General features: G+C 46.9%; 1 protein-coding gene across 2 annotated transcripts in view; it reads right to left on the reverse strand.

Moving 5' to 3' along the window:
* Positions 1–6,316: 6,316 nt before the first annotated feature.
* SESN2 (sestrin 2) overlaps positions 6,317–20,143 on the reverse strand; it is a 48,439-nt gene continuing 34,612 nt past the window's right edge. For both annotated transcript variants that reach the window (XM_029619099.1, XM_029619100.1), the window contains exons 2-10: positions 16,280–16,342; positions 13,171–13,368; positions 12,465–12,647; positions 11,426–11,641; positions 10,963–11,110; positions 10,337–10,452; positions 9,819–10,009; positions 9,256–9,400; positions 6,317–8,998 (exon numbers count right to left, since the gene is read on the reverse strand). In XM_029619099.1, coding sequence (XP_029474959.1) covers positions 8,912–8,998; positions 9,256–9,400; positions 9,819–10,009; positions 10,337–10,452; positions 10,963–11,110; positions 11,426–11,641; positions 12,465–12,647; positions 13,171–13,368; positions 16,280–16,342 — 1,347 coding nt within the window. In that variant the 3' untranslated portion in view covers positions 6,317–8,911. The remainder of the gene's footprint in view (positions 8,999–9,255; positions 9,401–9,818; positions 10,010–10,336; positions 10,453–10,962; positions 11,111–11,425; positions 11,642–12,464; positions 12,648–13,170; positions 13,369–16,279; positions 16,343–20,143) is intronic.

Raw genomic sequence — 20,143 nt, forward strand, 5'->3', positions numbered from 1 at the left:
GAATGTGATCTGGTCTCTGGGACTGCATTCTGTTGTCTTTCTGAAAAAAAAATAATCTTATTTTGAGTGCTTCAAAAAACTCTGAACTTAAAGATACGCTTTAATATTGCTTCATTTCCCCCCATGTTTAATGCATTTCTTGTATACAGTTTGGATACCACTGGTTTCCGATGACAAACATCAGCTCTCTTTCAACTTACATCTGATGTGGTTTAAGTATAAGGTATCCTAGCTGTAGCGTTTAACAGAAACCAGACAGCTGAGATGTAACACCCCCAACCAGTTAGCTAAACATTCAGCTTTTTTGATATGATAGGCAAAAATCCTACGCGATAATGGAACTGGATGTGGATTAAAACACCAGCCTCAATCAAATCAATTACAGAAAAAAAAACCCCTGGTGAACCCGGGGCACAGAGAAGGAAGATAAGGCTCTCGGCACTTTCATGGATCCCTAATGGTGGCAGGAAACAAAAGGAAGGGTTTGCTGCCCAGTGTCCACCTACAGGGTTGTGCAATCATCTAGCTATAAAAGAACCTGCTCTGTTCTCAGCTTTGGTGTTTCTCTTCCTGTGCCGTGCAACATACAAGGATATCAGAGATGCCCAATATCCCAGGCTGACTGAGAAAATCAAAGATTTCTCACAAAAAAATGAGCAGAGAAAAAAAAAATCTTTATCATTCAGGGGAAAGAGGAGAAACAGTAGCTATAGCAGCAAAATATGTGGATAACTGCTATCAGGACCAGCACCAAAACCTGAGACATATTCCAGATGCTATACTTTCGTAACCTGTTTATTTGCAATTTTTTCCCTCTCTTTTCTAGCCATTCTGTAGATTCCTATGGCAACACCTGTAAAATAGTCCTGCTAAAGTTACCTGAAGCTTTTTATTCCAGTACTCAGGCCCTGCACTACAAGATGCCCCCTGAGCGTTGGAGAATTGAAGGTGTCCCTTGTTAGTGGCATCTACCTGCAGGAAGGCAGCGCCACCTACAGGCTGCGTTCTGGCACTAACATATTTAGAGAGAGGAGAGCTTCCCCCCTGCTCTCTCCAAGGAATGGTCTCGTTGGCAGATGCGGATGCAGGATGGTTTTAAAATAAGTGTCACGTTTGTATCATAGGAGGCACATTTGCTCGCTGAGAGAAGGGTTTAAGATTTGTGGGCACTCATTTCCCCTCCAGATCTTTCAACCTAGCTGTAAATGCTTTTGCTTGGACTCCCCCCCTGCAGCTCCCGGGCTTTTCCGAGAGATCACGCTTTTGCACAACGTTATTTACTCTAAATTTACGGCCAGCGTTCAGCGGTGGAAAGATACTGGTGCCTGGGAGGGGGAGACGTGATTGAGAAGGGAGAAGGGATGATGCTGGGCGTCCACTTGTCAGCAGAGGCTTTGCAGACTCTTGGTATTTTTCCATATCGGTACTCGGTAGCACAAACAAGAAAACAAGGAATGTAAAGGGCAGTAGAAGTGCCCCTGGCTGCAGTCATTTAGTGCTTAGGCTGCTATTATGCTGACTAAGGGCTACTGCAAGTTTATATTGTGGCAATAAGCTACCCACAGTTCTGTAGTTAGTGTCACGTTTCCATGGGCCAGGGTTATATAAATATATATTTTTTTTAACAAGAAGATTTTCCTTTTGCTATATTGATGTCATTATCTTTAGAGCAGGAGCAGCTGGTGCTGTCTGGTTTTGAAACTCCACCAGCGGGTCAGAGGTCCATTTTCTCCTATGCCCTATTTTTCCATCAACGACCACCTTCCCTCCCTGCTGTCCTCCAGTCCATGGTCTCTCTCCTTCTGACCATCTCACAACAGAGCCGACAATTTCCAGCAACTCCTTGGTATCTCATAATAGAAAAACAGCAGAGGTCTAACAAGCTTCATGGGGGGGGGGGGGGGGAGGGGAGGGAGGTGGCAGTTGCTTCGTCCAGGACTGGTAGCAGAGGGCGGTGCCTGGGACCTCAATCCAAATCAGCCACAGCTCAACATTTCTTGCAACGTAGCCTCTGCCAATATCAGAAGCCGCATCACCACTTCTCTTCCCAAGAAGGGAATGGCTCTAAAATTGATTCCCTCCCCTCCCGCCGAGGGCTGGCAGGTGAGCCTGAGGATGGAGAGAGCCTTTGCCGGCGCTGCCCACCCTCGTTCTGCTGTAGTCTGGTTTCCAAACCAAAGCAGCCACCCTACACCTCTCAGCCTAAAGCAGGCCAATTCTGGTTCACAGACCACAGCCATAAATAGGACTGGGTTTTAGGATATCCACACTGATCATCATGCAGCATATCTGCATATAAAAGTATGGACTCTGGAGGATTTTACCAGTGCTGTGTGGACAGTTGGAAGGTTGCAGCAGTGCCAGACAGTGGAGCCACCTTCAGCCTGAAGCTCTATCTGCATCGTTTTTATCTGCAGAAGGCTCATGGCTGCTGCCGCCATCTAAAGCAAGGCAATTTATAACCTCATCTAATCCATGAGCATCTATTGGTGCATGAGATGGCCTGACTTCCTCCTACAGGTGAGATGGTTCAACGCTTATCCCACGTTGCAGAGTCCAGAGTCATTAGGAAAACAGCAGCCTTCCTCAGGCCGAGCAAAGAGTGAGAGCTGGTTAAACTGTAGCTCTGATACCAAGTAAGATTCTGAAGTTTAAAAAAGTGATAATAATAAAACCAACCCCACACAAACAAAGTCAAAGGTCCTAGAAGTTAGACACTTTGGTTTATGGCAGGACTTCGCAAGCCAATCCGGGGCCCCCACCGCTGGTGGGGTTTGTAGGATTTCTGCAATAAAATTTGCACAAGGTAAGTTTCCAGGGATTAAGGACTCAGTTTTACATAACCTATCTCCAGCATATTCACTGCAGATGTCCTGGTTGAGGGGACCCCAGTTCTACAGTAACAGAACAGTGGCAGGCAGCTGGTGGCATCATGGCACATTTCTTGATGTTGCTTTTAAAAAATTTGGCTTGGTAGCTGATTTCAGTGTTAACGCTACTGCATATTTTATTTTTCCTAGCTTCTTGTATGCATTTTATTATGTACAATTTATGCATGAATTTTCTTGTTGCTTTGTGATAATTTTGTTTTAGATTTACATTAAGCTCACTCCAAGTTACATTTCAGGTTCTGTAGGTATTTGTCTGCAGAGGGTTTGTAGTTTAAGGGCCCTATTTACTCTTACCATAGAGACAAAAGGGGAGCAAACCTTGATTAAATAGACCCCTCAGTTTGTACCTGAGCTAATGGAGAGCAAACAGGCCAATTCAGTACCGAGTGCTCAGGTCAAGCACACCGTTAAACCTGTTTGGACACATGTTTTTGATGTGTTATTACCCCTTATACAGTAAGGGGTAATAGTGTGTGGAAACCACATGTTCAACCCCCCCTAAACTAATAGTGCACTCAACATGCAAATGCATGTTGATTAGCCGATTAGTTAGCCCCTATCGATACAGAAAGTAAAATGTGCAGCTGGCACCAGGAAAGTGTACAGAAAACCTGCTTTTCTGTACACCCTCCGATTTAATATCAGTGATATTGTTGAAGCCCCCAAAAATAAAAGAAATCTGCCCGCAGGTTGGAAAACAGATGCTCAATTTTGCCAGCATCCATATTCCGAACCCGTGGCTGTTAGTGGGTTTGACAACCAACGCCGGTAAAATTAAGCATTGGCTGTCAAACCCGCTGACAGCCGCCGCTTCCACCAATGTCCCTAGCGCCTCCTTATTAGCGCAGGCCCTCATTTGCATACTGAATCGCACACCCAGGAGAGTGGCCTGGGCACGTGTTGGGAGAGCGGGCGCTCGCCTCTGAGCGCCAACTCCCCCATGCAGTTTACTGAATCAGCCTGAATGTGACTTGTGCAAAGTCACAAGAGTGACAACAGGATTTGAATTCTGACTGCCCTGTTACTCAGCCTGCTGCTCTAACAAATAAGCTGCTACTTTGCTCATCTGTGAACAATGCTTAGGGCCCCAAGATAGGTAATATAATACAAATGAACACCAGTTGTGCAGACTGATCCAGTCCTGGTTTTGATCCCCATGCTAATGCATTCTGGGCACAGTAGGCCTGTTCCCAGGCAAAAGCTCAGAATGCAGTAAACTGGCCTTTAAGACAACAAAAGGTTGGAGTCTTGTGATGGAGAAGCACTGACATGCTGTCCAGGGCCCAACCACACAATGTGAAGTTCATTTTTCTTTGGCGTTTCTGGGTGTGAGAATAACCTACAGAACTAAAATCACAGGTGCACTCAGTACTACATGCCTATCGCTAAGCATGCAGGGATGTGTAGTCCTGTGAATGGGCAGCACAGACCTACACATCTCAGCCCGATTAAAGATGGGTTTTATAAAAGCCAGTACAGGCTCAATATGCCCATGACGACTTGGGAGTTAAGCTCAGAAATTAAAAAAGTTGGAACAGAAAAACTTTATCTGGTTAGGTAAGATGCTAGAATTGTTATGAACACACACAGGGGTGGGCATCTCATCCTTCAGAACACAAATGGGTCTAATTTTCAGGCTATCTATAATGAATATGCAGGAGATATATACATGCTAATATCTCAAAAAACAAAGTCAGAAGCCGATCCAAGATGGCTGTATAGCGAACAGAAGAAACAAGGTCGGTATATGGAAAACTTTATTCTGACAGGATTAGAGCCCAATCTTGTCAGAATAAAGTTTCCATATACCGACCTTATTTCTTCTGTTCACTATATTTATTTATTTATAACTTTTATATACCGAGGTTCAATTAACAAGATTAATTATCACTTCGGTTTACATTACAACCAGCAAAGTTAACAGAGACAAAAGTCTTGTTTTACAAAGAACAGGGTAGAAACAACATGGAATAAACAATGAACAGGGTAGAAATAATTTGGAACATCATATTCTGGATAAACAGAGTGGGTGAAGCAAGTATAGAGAATTGGGTCTGTATAACTTGGGTGAAACAGGGATAATTGAGTAGGGGGGACTATGAAGGCCTAAAGTTGGACTGTTGGACAGTGTTGGACACTATACATGCTAATATCTCATATATATTCACTGTAGATATCCTGAAAATCAGGCTGTTTGTGGTACTTGAGGACCAGTTAGCTATGCTTGGATCAGGATTTACTTCTAGCACAGATCTCTTGCACTCTGGTCTTTAGAGTAGTAGCATTCGCTTGGGGTACTGAGGGGCCACAAACGGGTCAGGATATCCCTACTGAATATGCATGATAGATTTGCATACAATTGAGATCACGTGCATGCAGAGCTCTTATGCATATTAGTTAGGACTAGCCTGAAAACCTGACCTGTTTGCAGTCCTCAGACTGCAGTGTATAGCATTGGCTTGAGGGATGACTTAGATGCCCTGTTCTCAAAGATCCCAGCTGCTCTGCCCAGCAACTGATGTGGCTCCCTTCTTCCCCAGCTCTGCTTATTCTTCATCTGCCCTGATGAAGTTTTGCTGCAGAACTCATCAAGAATCCGATACTGCAGCAGCAGTGACAGTAAACCCAGGACATAATAAACCCGGTGCATGGGACTAGCAGATAGTTGAACTGAGTCTGGTTTTACCCCAGCACATGCACAGAGATGTGCTGACAAGTCCATGTGATGCTCAGTCTGTCTCCTAGGACCTGGACTTGCCCAATTGGCCATTGCTACTGGATGCCTTTTCCTCTCCTGCAGCTCCTACGGCTAGGGCTGCCACCTCAGCCAGCTCAAGTGGAACAGGTTAATCGAATCCTGGCTTTGCCTCATTGCATGCACAGAAAAAAGGGCTCTCTTGCTTGTGTGTGCGCATGAATCCCTTCACATACAGATCTTCAGGCCCCGTCTTTCATGCACCTGAGCAGGACCCCCAACCATCCAGATCATGTTGGAGAGATCTAGTTTGTACCAAGACTGGGGACAGCAGGAAGGTTACCTCTGCCTCCAGGTGGCAAGGCCATCACGTTTGCTATGCAATAACTAACTGGAGTCTTTGGGACTTTCCTAAGTTGCTTTGTCTCCTGATCACGCAAGGGAGTTGTTGCATCATTCAGAAGTTTGTTTTAGCTTAAAAGCAAAAGCTAACTGCCTCTAAGAGACTGGAACCTTCATGAGAACTCTCGTTTATGATCCAAAGTTCCCTCAAGCCCAGGATCCTGTCTCCAGCAGCCGCCAATCCCAAAGACAGAGCTACTGATGGCCAACTCGCTGGCTAACAAACTAGAAAACAGAGGGCTCCACCACAGTGATCTACAGATCAGGATCAGTTTCCTTCTGGAGGAACAGAAAAACAAAGGCAAAAAAGTACTCTTGACCATGTGGAAAAAGTCCAAACAAAACCTTTATTTCTCATTGAACAGAATTAGTACAAATTCACACAGACAAAACCTTCCCAAAACCTTCAGTTTTCCAACAGCTACAAAATGAAAGTGAAAGGGGAAGTAGGGAGAAGAGTAAACACAAAAAATTAAAATAAATTAGGTAAGTGTCTAGCAACAGAGTCCTCGTGTACTTCTGAGGAATGGAGTGGGTTCCTGTTAGAGGCTTGTGTGCCAAGGTGGCATCACCCAGGCTGCAACAGACACAGCTGCACCCCAAGCCTCGACATCGGTAGCACTTACTCAGGGAATGGCTCAACGACAAGACAGGTTCTGTACTAGAATAGTCTGAATACTCAGGACCATCCAGTACCAGCTTATGAATGCAGATTTCACATCTTCAACTTGTAAACGCAAAGTGTCCCTCCAGGGAAAGAAGTCACTTCCTGCAATTAGGCCCCTCCCCAATCAAGTTCATGGATTATTTGGTCATCTCAACTGCTTTAGAGCTAACCTAGCTGAGAGACCAGCTTGTGCTTCTACTAAAGAGAAAACAGAATTTGTCAGGGCCAGATACAAGTGGGATTTCTGGAAAGAACGTTTGTTACACTGCATTTAGAACAGAACTGCAAATTTAAGCCCCTCCCCCTCCAAACTTCTGAAAAACAAAAAAAAAAGCTTTTAAAAGTGATTTCTATCAGATCAGCAAGGCCCCACGCCGTACTTCCTAGTGCTGCAGCAGCAAATCCCAGGTCCTCTCCTAGCATTCATCTCCGCTGCCTCCTCTCCCCTCCCCCTCAGCAGCAGCAGTCTGCAACCACACAGAGTTCATTTGGCTGGGCCAATTGCAGAGTGCCGCTCTCAAAAACCAGAAGCGCCCTGCTTTAAGAACAGACAAGGGATCCAAAACATGACACAGAACAAGTAAACAAGGAGCCATCTCCTCCCCTCCTCCTGAGAAAGTGTAGGAGAGCAGCACTGGCTGAAAACCTGACCAAAAAACCTTTTTGCCCTTGTAAAATCTCTGAAAATGTGCAGAATCTCTTTTTGTATAGGCCCCTCAGTCTGTACCTGAGCTAATGAGAGCACATTTGTGTATGCTGGTGATGGACAGCTCCCCCTGCCACTCCCTCCTCAGCAGTCTGGAAATCCTACGGAGAACATGCTTTAATGTGAAAAGTCTATAAGCAGCTGACCCTGGGCAGTCAGTCGAACACACAAACTGAAACTGCCAGAAGGGTCGACAACCCTAGGCCAGAGTCACTCATTAGGGAGTACGCAGGGATAGGGCTGGACCAGAGACAACATGGGAGCCTGTAAACAAAACAAAAAAAAAAAAAGCAGCCATCCATCCCAGTCCAGAAAATCCCCCCTCTCCTCCAGAGCTCATTCTCAGAACACTAATCCCTGCCCACCCAACACCATTAAAAAGCGGCTTGTAACTTTGGCACTGGGCAAATCAGCCCCGACCTTGTGGTTTCAGTAATGGGAGTGTGCAAAACAAAGCCTGGGCTGTGGTTCCTGTGCCAACTCTGGGTGGAGGTGGGGGATGAGGGTCATGGTAAAGGCACCCGGGTCGAGCCTCACCTTCCATCTGCCAACCTGATATTTCAGAACATTAACTGGATAAGCCAGGGCTGTGCAAGAAAGGCAGTGAGCTAGGTGGCTACTGGTAACCCATCTGGCCTGCATAGGATGGCTACTGATCAGAAGCACTAGCAGACCCAAGGCTCGAATGGACCTCTGGTGGGGGTATCTGGGGTTCCATTCTTCTGGTCCCCACTTAGGTAATTTTCAACATGAAAGAGTGGGCACCAGAATCTGCTCTCAATGCAATTTGCAGTGCGGCCCTCTGGTCTCCTCCCAGAGGGCTCTGATTCATACACCCTCACGGGTAGAGGGGGATATTGCTTAGTTCTACGTTTTATACACTTAGAATTTGTATTTCCCTTTGTGTTTGCTAACTTTGGCTCCTATTGCCCCCAATAGCCCTGCCCCATTGCTGGACACGCCCCACGTTCTGTAGCAGGAAAAGCCTCCTCACCAGAACCCTCGTCTTTGGTGTGGGGAGGGCCCCGCCTGAAGCTGAGTTGGCAGAGGGAGGGCAGGAGAATCATTCTTTGGTCCAAAATGCCATGGGAGGAAGGAGGAGGTAGCTGTGGGGCCCAGATGTTGCAGTCTTCCCATGTTTTACACACAATACTATCCAGAATAGGAATAAGCAGCAAGAGGGCTGCTCCCTGCCAGGAGGTCCTTCCACATTTACAGGCAGCAGGGTGCAGCCAGACATGTACGGCCGTCTCAGATATAGATCTATATGCGAGCCAGCCAGCCAGCAGCAGAGTCCAACATCAGGGAAGGGATGCTCCCAGCCCTGCCTGACCAGAAAGAACCAACTGGGAATACTGGTACACAGTGAACAGGCTTCATCGGATAGGCCTGGATTTTGGCGTGGCTTCTCTCCATTGCTGTCCGATATGTCAAGAATGCCGAGAGGTTACAGCATGGCAACTGAGAAAAGGACGTGTTCATTCGGAGATGCAGGCTCAGAAAAAGCATCTTTTTTTCCTCCCCGTCTCCCATGAGCGCCTGGCTGCTCCTCAGGTCATGTAACGGGTGATGGCTCGTAATGCGTAGAGCAGGGCTGCCTGCATTCGGGCCTCCAGCAGCAGCAGATTCACATGCACCTGGGTACCAGAGTTGAAAGCAGCAGTCAAAGTCATGTAACCGGAACATTTCCCCACTGCAGAACCTCCACCCGTCCCCGCTGGCCCTCACCGCTCCCTCCCCTAGAAGCCGTGAGACTAGGGAGGGAACCCATGGGACTGGAGAACATGTGCATGCACAAAGACTTCGGGGAATAAGTCTGCACCAAACTGGGGGAAGGGCAAAGCTCCACACGGGTGACGAGTGAGAGGTACAGGCTACGCAGTAACTTACGCACCTTCTCGGAGTGCCTGAACTGTCGCCAGAAGCCCGTGTACATTCTCTTGGTAGTCTTCTCAGGGTAGCAGGCTACCGCTTTTATGTAGATTTTCAGGCTGCGCTCCAGAAGTTGGTTCACCTCACCGTAATCATAGTCGTCATACCTGCAAGAAGGGGGAAGACCTCTTTAAGCACAAGGTTTCTTCTGAATTACTCCCATGCTCTTATATCACCAAGATGCTGGATCCACAGGGAGACCAGGGACTCCCACACGCAGGCCACAAACATCTGATTTTCAGGATAAATCAAAATGCCAAGAGCCATGAATAAGACTATGCAACAGTCCTATTCGGAACGGAGATCCTGAAAAACAGGACTGGGAGTAGCACTGAAGGACCCACAGCTTGTCACTTCCATGCTAGATAAAAATGCAAGGATAGGAAGTGGATGCTTGCCAGCTTCCCCCTCCCCTACCTCCGATGATCCCAACGGCTCACCGCAGCACAAGAGTATTTAATAAAAATGGTAGAATACAAATTAAAGAAAAAAAAAGCCACAAATTCCGGCCTGCACGTGACACACCTGATGCCAAACACACAGTGGATGTAGTTCCAGATGGCTCGGCGCAGCATGGAGGTGTCCACCCCACTGTGCATGGCCATGGTGTGGTACGTCAAGTTGTATACCACTTGGAACTTCTCGTCCAGCAGCTGGCCCACATCTGGATACAGGCGGTTTATCAAGGAGTAGCCATGATCCTCCCAAGTGTAATCCTTCAAGGAAAAGAGGAAAAAAAAAATGTATTCAACGGAGGCACTTCCAAGTTTGCACCTGCAAGCGAGGCAAACTAAACTGCGACCCAATCCCACTGCAGTCTTCATCTTGAATGAGCAATCCCCAGTTTTTGTGCAAGTCACTAATTGGAAACGTTAGACTCCACAGGCAGTGTTCTGCCAACTAGAATATTGTGTGCACATACATTACTGAATGCAAAGGCACCCCCTCCCCTGCACTGAATTCATGGCAGATGTGCTTAGCTTTCCTGTTCTTGTATTAGAACCGGCACGAGAGATCGCTCTAACATGTCCGGTGCCAGATACCTGGGCTCGGAAGGTGGGTGGGGTCTGCTCTCCTCGTCGGGTGAAATCCTTGTACCCAAACTCCGGATCTTCCACAAAACACATGATGTTTGGCAGGAGTGTGTGCTCCGTGATATCTATCAGACAGAACAAGGAGGTGAATACCCAAAAACAAGCTTTTCTGATATCTGTCCCAGCAGTAATGCATGCTGGAGGGAGAGGAGATCTTTCAAGTCACCCTAGTGCAGACCTTTCCAGAACACAGGCTCTTTTTTTTGTTTTTAATATATATATTTTGGTACTGATATAGCACTTAACCAGGCTCGTCACAAACCAAAGCAAGATTGCAAAGTCTGCCCCCACTTCCGCTGGACATGTAACCCTGGCGAGGACATCACCTATTTTTGAACCCAAGCCTCATCTAGCAATGGATCCTGGCTAGAAGAGGCCACCCTGTCTCTTCATGTATACATTAGGTGAGAACTGGACTGGGGTTTCGTTATAAACAAGCCTCACCCCCTCCCCCACCATGCCTAAAGGGCCTCACCACCTCCAAGTTAATCCATGAGTACTGACCAACCCAGCATTACATAAAGCTCCACAAGGTCTCTCCAGTGACCATTCTACCCCCCCACCCCCGCACTCACCTGAGGGGGCCACCAGTAAACTCTCTCTCTTCTCCTTCTCAAAGCGTGTCTCCATCTCCTCTTGGCTGGCCTCCTCCTCCAACCGGCACTCTTGCAACAGCTTCATCCGCTGCATGAGCAGCTCCACCTCCTGCACGGCGTCCAGACCCTGGGCACCACAGAGACACGGTCAGCAAAGGTATGCCAGTCTGACACTGCAAGTAAGAGCGTGCCACTTAACCTTACCAAGATTAGGGAAGCGATTAGAGGAAAGGACTGTATTCACATTTTTTCCAGATAAATACAATTTTACATCTTTTAAATTTAAAAAAAGACTGGTTTCCTTGCAAAGCCAAATTTAGAAGATTTCCATTTAAAAAGTATAGGATTCGTGTAAATTGTGGGGCAATTTCCAGCTTCATAGTAGCTAAACCAAGTTCGGGACAGAGCCTGGATCCCGCCTCCTACCCCAGCCAGCACTTACGCTGCCGCTGCTGCTCATGCTGTCCTCGGAGGCGGGGCTGTTGTCGCAGCTGCGGGGCGACGGCGGGCGGAAGGCGTGCCCCCCTTCCTGGTCGATCTCTGGGTTGATGCTGCAGCCAAAGACGAAGGATGCCAGTGAATGGTAATGCGTGAGAAGCACCAGCGCGTGGATCAGTTCCGCCAGCGACCAGCTGTTCTCCCCCGTTTTCAGCAATGCCTGGCAAGAGATGAGCACAGGGACTCCCCATCAGCACCGGCTGCCACCATGAGCCATGGCTTTCCCCACTGCCACCTGCAGAGGTGCAAAGAAAGCAGCATCCTACAGCAGGAAGTGTGGTCGTGGTGGCAGCCTGGGGATTTTATGGCACAGCAGACACTAAGTTGACCCTTTATACCCTGTGATTGACACTGTAAAATCTAGCCGTGCAATTAAAACGCATTCTAGGGCCAGTCTAGTAGCTCCATGTTAGTGCTATACAACACCACGCAGAGGAGCTGGATCCGATTTGTGGGCCAGGGCTCTGCTCTTCAGGTTGGTCTGACAGACAGCACTCACAGCCCCTGGGAAGGGGCGACCCGTCATTGCATGATTTGGCCAGATTTAATGTTCACAATTGCAGAGTTCTGCAAAGAGCCCTGGTACATGGGTCCTGGCCTGACAGGCCAACTGCTGCAATGTCTTGGCAAGGGGATATAAAAATAGACAGAGGGGAAAAATGAATCCCGGGGTAGCTGCAAATTAAGTGTCAGGGGACCAGATCCCAGCCCTGAAAGCCCAAAAGGAGAAGAAAACTGCCAGGCATGTAAAATTAAAAACGCAATTCCAAATAGTGGATTCCAGATTTGCCAATACCAGGCATCAGTTATTCTGGTTTAAAAACAAAACACAAGGAAAAAAGTTTAAACCCAGTTACCTGGGTCCAAGAATCCCTTCCACTGCTTACTGCCTGCTGTATTTATAATACACAGCCCTGTACAGAAGGGACTTGCCTAGGTTATCAGAGTAAGAACGGACACAGCTAAACCCCCTCCTTCCTCACCTCGATATGCTCTTTGGTGATCAGCCACGGCTGATGGGCCAAGATCTTGTTGATCTCATTCAGGTTCCTCAGTTTCTGCGGCGCACACTGGAGGCCATGCAGCCACCTGGGATTTCCCCCCACCTGCAGGAACTCCGCTATGTGAAGGCTCACCAGGTACGAGCACTGGTGTCTGGCTGCCGCCTGGCAAGAGCACAAGGGGAGCAGTCAGACCGCGAATCAACAAAATCCCTGAATACAGAGAAATGGGATGAGGGAGAGGGGTGGAGTGCAGGGTTCAGTGGTTGCAGTCTGTGTTTCATTCTCACTGGGAAATCACTCTTGCCTCAGCTGATGAAAGTGCCTCCCCTCGAAAGCAATGCTGAAAACATGTGAACATAATAGTGCAGGGAGAGAAAGGGGGAAAGTCCCGCTCATCTCAACCAATTTCTCTTGTACTTATTCATTGTGACCATCTATGCCACTGGCAGGTGGTCTCCCTGGACAGCTTTGGGAATTACTGCTCTAGACAGTATTTTTAACACACTGGCCTTGCTACTCAGGTAACCATTCATACAAAACTTGTGGGTAGGAGGTGGGGGAAGCGGAGAAGGAAAGCTGGCAGATGGTGTGCACCACTCTGAGACTGGCCCATGTATGCAATGTTTAGTCCTCGGTGGCCATGGTGCTAGGAGAGGTTTATCCACCCCTTCCGTAAAATACTTACCATGATGGCCACATAGTGGCGCTCTGGGAATGGTAGGGGGCCATCCATCTGCAGCAGGTGGTACTGAGTCTTCCAGAACGTGCTGAGGTACTCCGGGTGCAGCCCCATCACCATAGTGATATTGTCCACACGTCCCGTGGCCACAAACGCCTCGATGAAAATCTGCCGATCAGAGCTCTCTGCTCCCTCCTGCAAAATCTGAAAAAACGACCAACAGGAGGTCACAGGCGCTCTACACACTGCACAGGGCTGGGAGGGTCACCTGCAGGCCTAAGATTTGGCTCCTGGCACTAATGTGCAGGCCCGGATGGGAGAGCAAGCAGGGGAGGAGCTGGGCCTTGCGCTGGCTTTTCCCACGTGCACTAGAACATTGGCGAGGTACACGCGTCCCCCCAAATCAGGGAAACAAACGTATATCCCCCCAATACAAGCATGAACATTGAATGGGCGGGGGGGGGGGGGGGGGAGAGAGGAATTGCACAAGATCCTCATTGCATTAATGAGGTCCCAAGAGCAATTTAACAATCAATGTTAGACTGCAGCAAGATTTTCATTGTTCTTGCTGATTAGTCAATAATGCATTAGATTGCCTGTACCTTGCCCCACACCTTGGACGTTTCACGGTGCTATCAAGGAATGTGCAACACCGCTCTTATCAGGATAAGAGCTTGACCAGGCACCTTCAGCACCCTGAACAATGCTTACTCTTGCAACAGGCCCCATTCTTACCAGCTTCTCTCATTTTCAAGGGCAGAGCAGCGTAGCAGCATATTCTATCGACATCCCCCCAAAAGGCCAAACACTGGAAGCCACACTGGCCTCAGAGCTGGGTTCCAAGCAAGCCGTACTTGTTTCCCACAAAACCTCAGAGGATTCCATCTCACTAGCCTGTAACCATCATCCACCCATGAACCGTGCGTTCCTACTGCTATTAAAAACCACAACCCTGCAATCACCTACCCATGCCACAATCTTATCTATTGGTTCCATCTAACAGGGAAAGGATGCTCTCGGCTCTCGGGCCGGAGTTGGGGAACTTGGCACCTTTGCAGGTGAAGGCAGAACAGAACTCTCTCAGCTTCAGTAAAAATCCCAGGTAGAGGCCTGGATTTTTACATCATAGCTTAGGCAGATTTTATGTTGTGAGTGGTGTAGCCAGATTTGGGAGTTTTTAATGTATTTTGTGGTGCATTAATCGTAAGCCGCTCTGGCCAGATGTGGAATCTGATGTGTGGTATATAAGAAATGAGAAATAAACACCTGGACTTCCAAGACAAAGTAAACAATTTTCACAAGAATTTGAACAGATTCTCTTGTGGATGCCTCTGAAGCGAGTATCTCCTTCATATTCAAGCTGCATCCTTCTAAATGCTTGGTCAGAAAAACAAATCTCTACCTCCTGCCAGGAAGCACCCCATGAGCAGACATTCCTGGCCACAATCGTGCTATGGCACGGAGAGAGGCCTATCTGCTCAAGAACAATCAGATTTTGAAAGCTCACCTATAGAAGATCCTCCACCCCTCCTTCCTTAAGCATCACTGTTCTAATTTACCTCCTCTCCCTGCCACCCACCACACATTTCAATCCCCTTTCAACAGCCAAGATTGCAGGAGGCCAGGATTCCTAAAGAGAGCCCCTCATGCCAAGCCGGAAAGCAAGGATGTGGTGTATGAGTCAGGCTTGCCCATTATCAGCAGGTGGCTGGCTGAGCTACACAGGGCAGTGCAACCATAAGCCAAGCTTGCAATTAACCCAAGGTTGTTCTTTCACCCACACATCCCCCTCCATTGTAATCCATAAAAACAAGACTACCTTCCTGGCTGAGGAAGGCCCCCCCCAGAGACCCTCTACGCCAGACTCTCAAGAGTACATGTGCACCCTACCAAGACGTGCATCAGATTCCTGCATAATCAGTGTTGGGGTGACAGACTTGCAGATGGCTGCGTCCTTAAGCCCGGATAACAATCTCATTCAATGCCAGGAAGGTTTACCCCTCACTGTAGGCACCCCAAGCTGTGCCCCCTGTCTCCTTCTGGCTGAGGAGAGAAAGAAGCCATCCTCTAGGTGCCTGAAGGGACCAGCTCCTTGATCCACATTTCATAGAGAAATCTGGGTCTGCAGGGTCCTAGCCAGCAATTTGCATACATGTTCATAATCTATACCAAGGAAGACCATAGGATTACCAGCTCAGTGTGTGCTCTCTCTCCAGGACCTATCCTAGGACACAGAATGCAGCTCACATCCCTCCACCATTATCAGATCACTAAATATACTGCAGACCCTGGCCATTTACGTTCTAACATCAAAATTTATATATAAAGAGAAAAAAATAAAGTTAATGTGAAAGCTTCTGAACATCCCAAAAGCAAAATTCTCTTTCTACAGCAGGGGTTCACAACCCAGTCTTTGGGACACTCCAGGCCAGGCAGGTTTTCAGGATACCCATAATGAATATGCATAAAATAGAATTACAGACAATGCAGGCAGTGCTTGCAAATCTCTCATATGCATATTCATTGTGGATATTCTGAAAACCTGACTGGTTAGTGTGCCCAGAGGCCTGGGTTGAGAACTCCTGTTCTGGAGGATAGCTTATAGCATTATATATATTTTAAAAAGTGTGTAATGTGCTTTTATTAATAAGAAAAATTCCTCTCCCTATCACTTAAGCAAGGATCATTGGGGTAACAGTTTCTATCAGCTCATTAAAATGCCCTAGGCTGGAGGCAAGTAATTAGTCATAGAACTGACTATCAAGGGTCAAGTCATTACTACAAAAGGGATATTAATCTTGAGAAAATAATTCAAACATATGCGCAGTTCTGATTTCCAAGGGTTTTCTGCCACTGGGTGATGCCACCTATCAACTGCCCTGAACACTCCTGTTGTATACAGTCTACTAAACACTTCTGTAGCACTACCTGACGTAGTAATCAGCAGTCCCTTCTCAGTAGAGCTTACAATCTAAGTATCCCCCCCCCCCCCCCATGCTGTAAATGCAGTTTCATAGGAGATAGAAAACATTTCATGTTCATTTCACCAGCAAGAACAAAACAGGACAGACACTCGTTTACTTAACATCCACCACCACGCCTCCATATGTCTTACCTCAACAGGAATAAAGGCGCTTGGGCCCCGTCCCAGCTGCCGAGGAACCTTCACTCTTCTCTCCTGTTAACGGAAGAACAAGTAAATATCAGGAGAAAGCAGCCATTAACATTCACGTGTTCGTCTCGTCGCCTGCTTTGACTTCCAAAGCCAGGCCGTTTCCCCGGAGGAGACTGGGCATGTTCAACACTGCTCTTCTTACAGAGAGAACAGCGGGAGTAGGAAGTACCTCGGAGATGATTAACTCAACGCTGGTGCTATCTTTGTGCCTCAGCCTGCTGACTAGGCAAGGTCTCCACCTTAAAAATAAAAAAATAGTTCTGGTCTTCCTTTATAGCAAGTCCCTGTCTTTGTTGCATCAACTAGGAGACAGCAATGAAGAGAGGGCGGAGGAACCTGAAAGCATTCCAGGCAGATGTGTCAGCAGCTTCCTCACACTGCCCCGAGCGTGGGTGCAGCACCCAAAAAAAGGCATGGGGAATCCAGACAGGAGCGCAGCAAGGATCCAGAGCCTTCCCCTGTGAAAAACATGAGCAGGTCTTACAAAAAAACCCCCCCAAATACTGGAGCAGTCACCCACGTGCACTGCATCGTTCTAGGGCACCCGAGGGAGCCAGTCTGGCCGCCACAATTCTTCCAGAACACCAAGTTTCACTGGAAAACCATTCCTCTGCCTCAATACCCATCGTGTACCGTACTCAAAGGGTTTATTTAAAAAGTGTGTAGGTCTCATTGTCCAAGGTCCTAAGCAGCTCCCAAAGAAACATTCATAAGATACAAATATAAACAAAGCAAGCCAGCACAATTTCCATTACTGTAAAAGCACACAAGCAGGTAGACCCATATCCAACAGGCCACGAAATCCCGAACCATGAAGACATTCCTAGACTTGCTCTGCTGAGCAATATGAGCTAGGCAGTCCCAGGACCTGGACAGTGGATTAAAATTTAGCAAGTTTCCAAATAATGGACTTCAAAATCCTGCTTTCCAGTTACTGGGCACCTTCACGTGCCTGGCAGGAGCTGTGATGACTTCTCATCTGTGCAGGCAAGAGATGGCAGCATCGGATACAAGTGATCACCAACCACCTTTCTTGTAACCAGCAGTGGAAGTGACCAGATGTTCTTGCTTTAAAAATGTGTGTCCAGTTAGGAGGGCCCCAACATCCAGATGCTTATAACAAACTCCTATAAATCTGTTCTAAGCTTAACATGCATGCATGAGTTCCCTTCCATGCAGAGGGTTGCTGCAAGCTCTGAACTATTAGGAAAAGTTAACCTGAACCTATAGACCGTATCCAAGATAGGCTAGGTCAGTATGCTCCAGGTAAAGTGAAAAGTACCACCACCATCCATGAAGGAGCAAACTCTTCCAAGCACACACCTCTGTGCCAAGGGAGTGGGGACTGCCCAATCCTGGGAGTAAAAGGATGCTGCCTGTTCCAGGTCAGCTCTCTCTCGTGCCAGATCTGCAGGTGGGGCGTAGGCCAAGTCAAGCTCTGGCTGGCCTTTACTTTCCTTTGGCATTATTTATGTTGGGTTTCAGCAAGACAAGGTCAAATGTCAGCATGCAGAAGCACTGGGGGTATGCCAGACCATGGTTTATGGGCATCAATAAAAAAAGGAATAAATACAAAAATAAAAACCACCACCAAGTTGAATAACCAAATACAGATTTTGTCCTGGATAAGGCAGGGCCATATAGAGGTCATTTCTAAGCATCTTTCAGCACCGAAGGATTCATGGCATTTACGTCTGCTCTACCAATGTTTGGCCCCTTAGCACAGGGTGGGCACTACAGAAACAAAGCCATATTTGATCCTTATCCCATTACACACAGGGAACCGGATCAACCTGGACATGGCACAAGTGCTGGGAAAATTCTCTCCGTATGAGGGTTGCAGCCTGAAACCCACAATTTTGATTTCTAATTTTGCAAATTCAGAATGCTCGACACTAGGCCAAGCAAACTCAAGATGATTACAGCCAGAATGCCGGAAAGGAGGGCCAACCACTAAGGAAGTTCTGCGATTCCATTTAATCCACATTGCCTGGCCTTTCACAGAGGGTAGGGAGTGTAAGACATATACTGTATTTACAGATCAGCTCTTTTGGGCTGGGCCAGATGATAACACCAAGATATATTTATTCCTTTAGAGAGCTCCCTGCTCCTAAACCAGAGAAAAGTGCATCATAAACGAATCTTTAAAGATGGAGTCCAAGAAAGTACAGGTGTTGCTTATGCCATCACCACATTTTACACTAAATAACCTGTGAGATTCAAGCTTCTCCCCTCTGTGAAAGGTACTAGCAGACTGGTTCCAATGCATTTCCCCAAGCTACTTAATTCGATAAAATGGTGCGGTTTTAGTTTAGGTATTTCAGTTGCATTTATTCTGCCATATGGAAGAAGATTTAATAGTGTGAGCTTGCAAAAGTGTGTATACAAGTGTGCAAACTGTAGGAGGGTTTTTGGGGGGTTTTTTGAGACTACAAGCTCATGCTGGTAGCATGTTTCCCCACTTGTACTGTTACAGTAGCACCAAGTAGATTTTGTGTTTCTATACTGGCAGTTGGCATAAACACTTCATTGTCTTAGTGTTAGATGTATTAACAGAACAAGATCACCACAAATACAAGCCCAACAAAAACAGTCACCACCCGGTACATTTCAGCCATCGGTGGCACACGGTAAACATGTTTACCACGGGCCGGATGCAGGGAGCCGCACGGGCTCACTCATCTAATGACAGGACAGGTTTGGCAGAGGACACAGCTGCCCTCAGGCACCAGGTTCAAATTCCACCGACTGGAGATTAAGTTAGAACGAAGCCCACCAAAGCCCTCCCTGCTCAGACAGCTGTCCTAGCCCCTCCAGCCAGAGAAAAGCACCCTAGTAACACTTCTGCCAGTTTTGTGTTTCTTTAAATTACAATTTGACACACTGCATAAGACTATCCAGCTTATTAGTCAGATATGCAGACAGGCATTCACACAGTTTTGTACACTTTCAGAGGCAAGGTGAACAGGTCAAGCTTATTTTACGTAATACACGTTCTTCTCCAAAAGGAAGTGAATAGAATAAGGATCTATTTAGGTTCTAATTTTTATTTTATATTGTCCAATAGAAGGTTTATATAGTAGCTTTCAAGATCAATCAGGTCTCATCTTTAGCTTTCAGAAGCACTGCAAAAATCCCAGGAACCTGGCACCATCCTGGGAGGAGCCGTTACAGCCCGGCACTGATCCCCTACCACTCAGGACAGGAGGCTGGGGGCGGGGGACAGAGGAAAGATTTTTTTTTTTTTTTTTAAGTTATGGAAAAATATTTTCCCTGGCTTCTAAATGCTTTGCTGGCTCTCAAGTTTACTAAGCACATAAAAAGGTTGCTTTGTGAAAAAATGACATCATAAAGCATATACAGCCAAATAAAAACAAAGGTAAATTTTGAAAGCCGGCCGTGTGCCAAAAAGTCAGAAGATGGGCGCCCATCTAGCACGCGTGCGTGTCCACCCAATTTTATAAGCTGACCACATGCATACACGAGTACTGATGCGCGAATCTCTCACTTCGGGAGGGGGGCAAAAGATGTGTGTGCCAGGTAGCTGCACGCCTGGGCTATTTTATAACATGTGCGAACAGGATATACAGATGCCATAATTAGTAAAAATGTCCTACTTAACACGTTTCTACGGCACAGTGTCAAACGTTAAATTAGCTTACTAATTTTCTTCATGAAGCAACCTCGTCTATTTTATTGTTGTGCTGATTTTATTTTTATGTCATGCTTAAGTATATTTTAATGACCATTATTTTGTGTTTGATTATTTTCAACTATTTAGGTCTACTTTAGTTGTAATCGGAT

The sequence above is a fragment of the Rhinatrema bivittatum genome, chromosome 11 (assembly GCF_901001135.1).
Source record: "Rhinatrema bivittatum chromosome 11, aRhiBiv1.1, whole genome shotgun sequence".
In the NCBI taxonomy this organism is placed as follows: Eukaryota; Metazoa; Chordata; class Amphibia; order Gymnophiona; family Rhinatrematidae; genus Rhinatrema; species Rhinatrema bivittatum.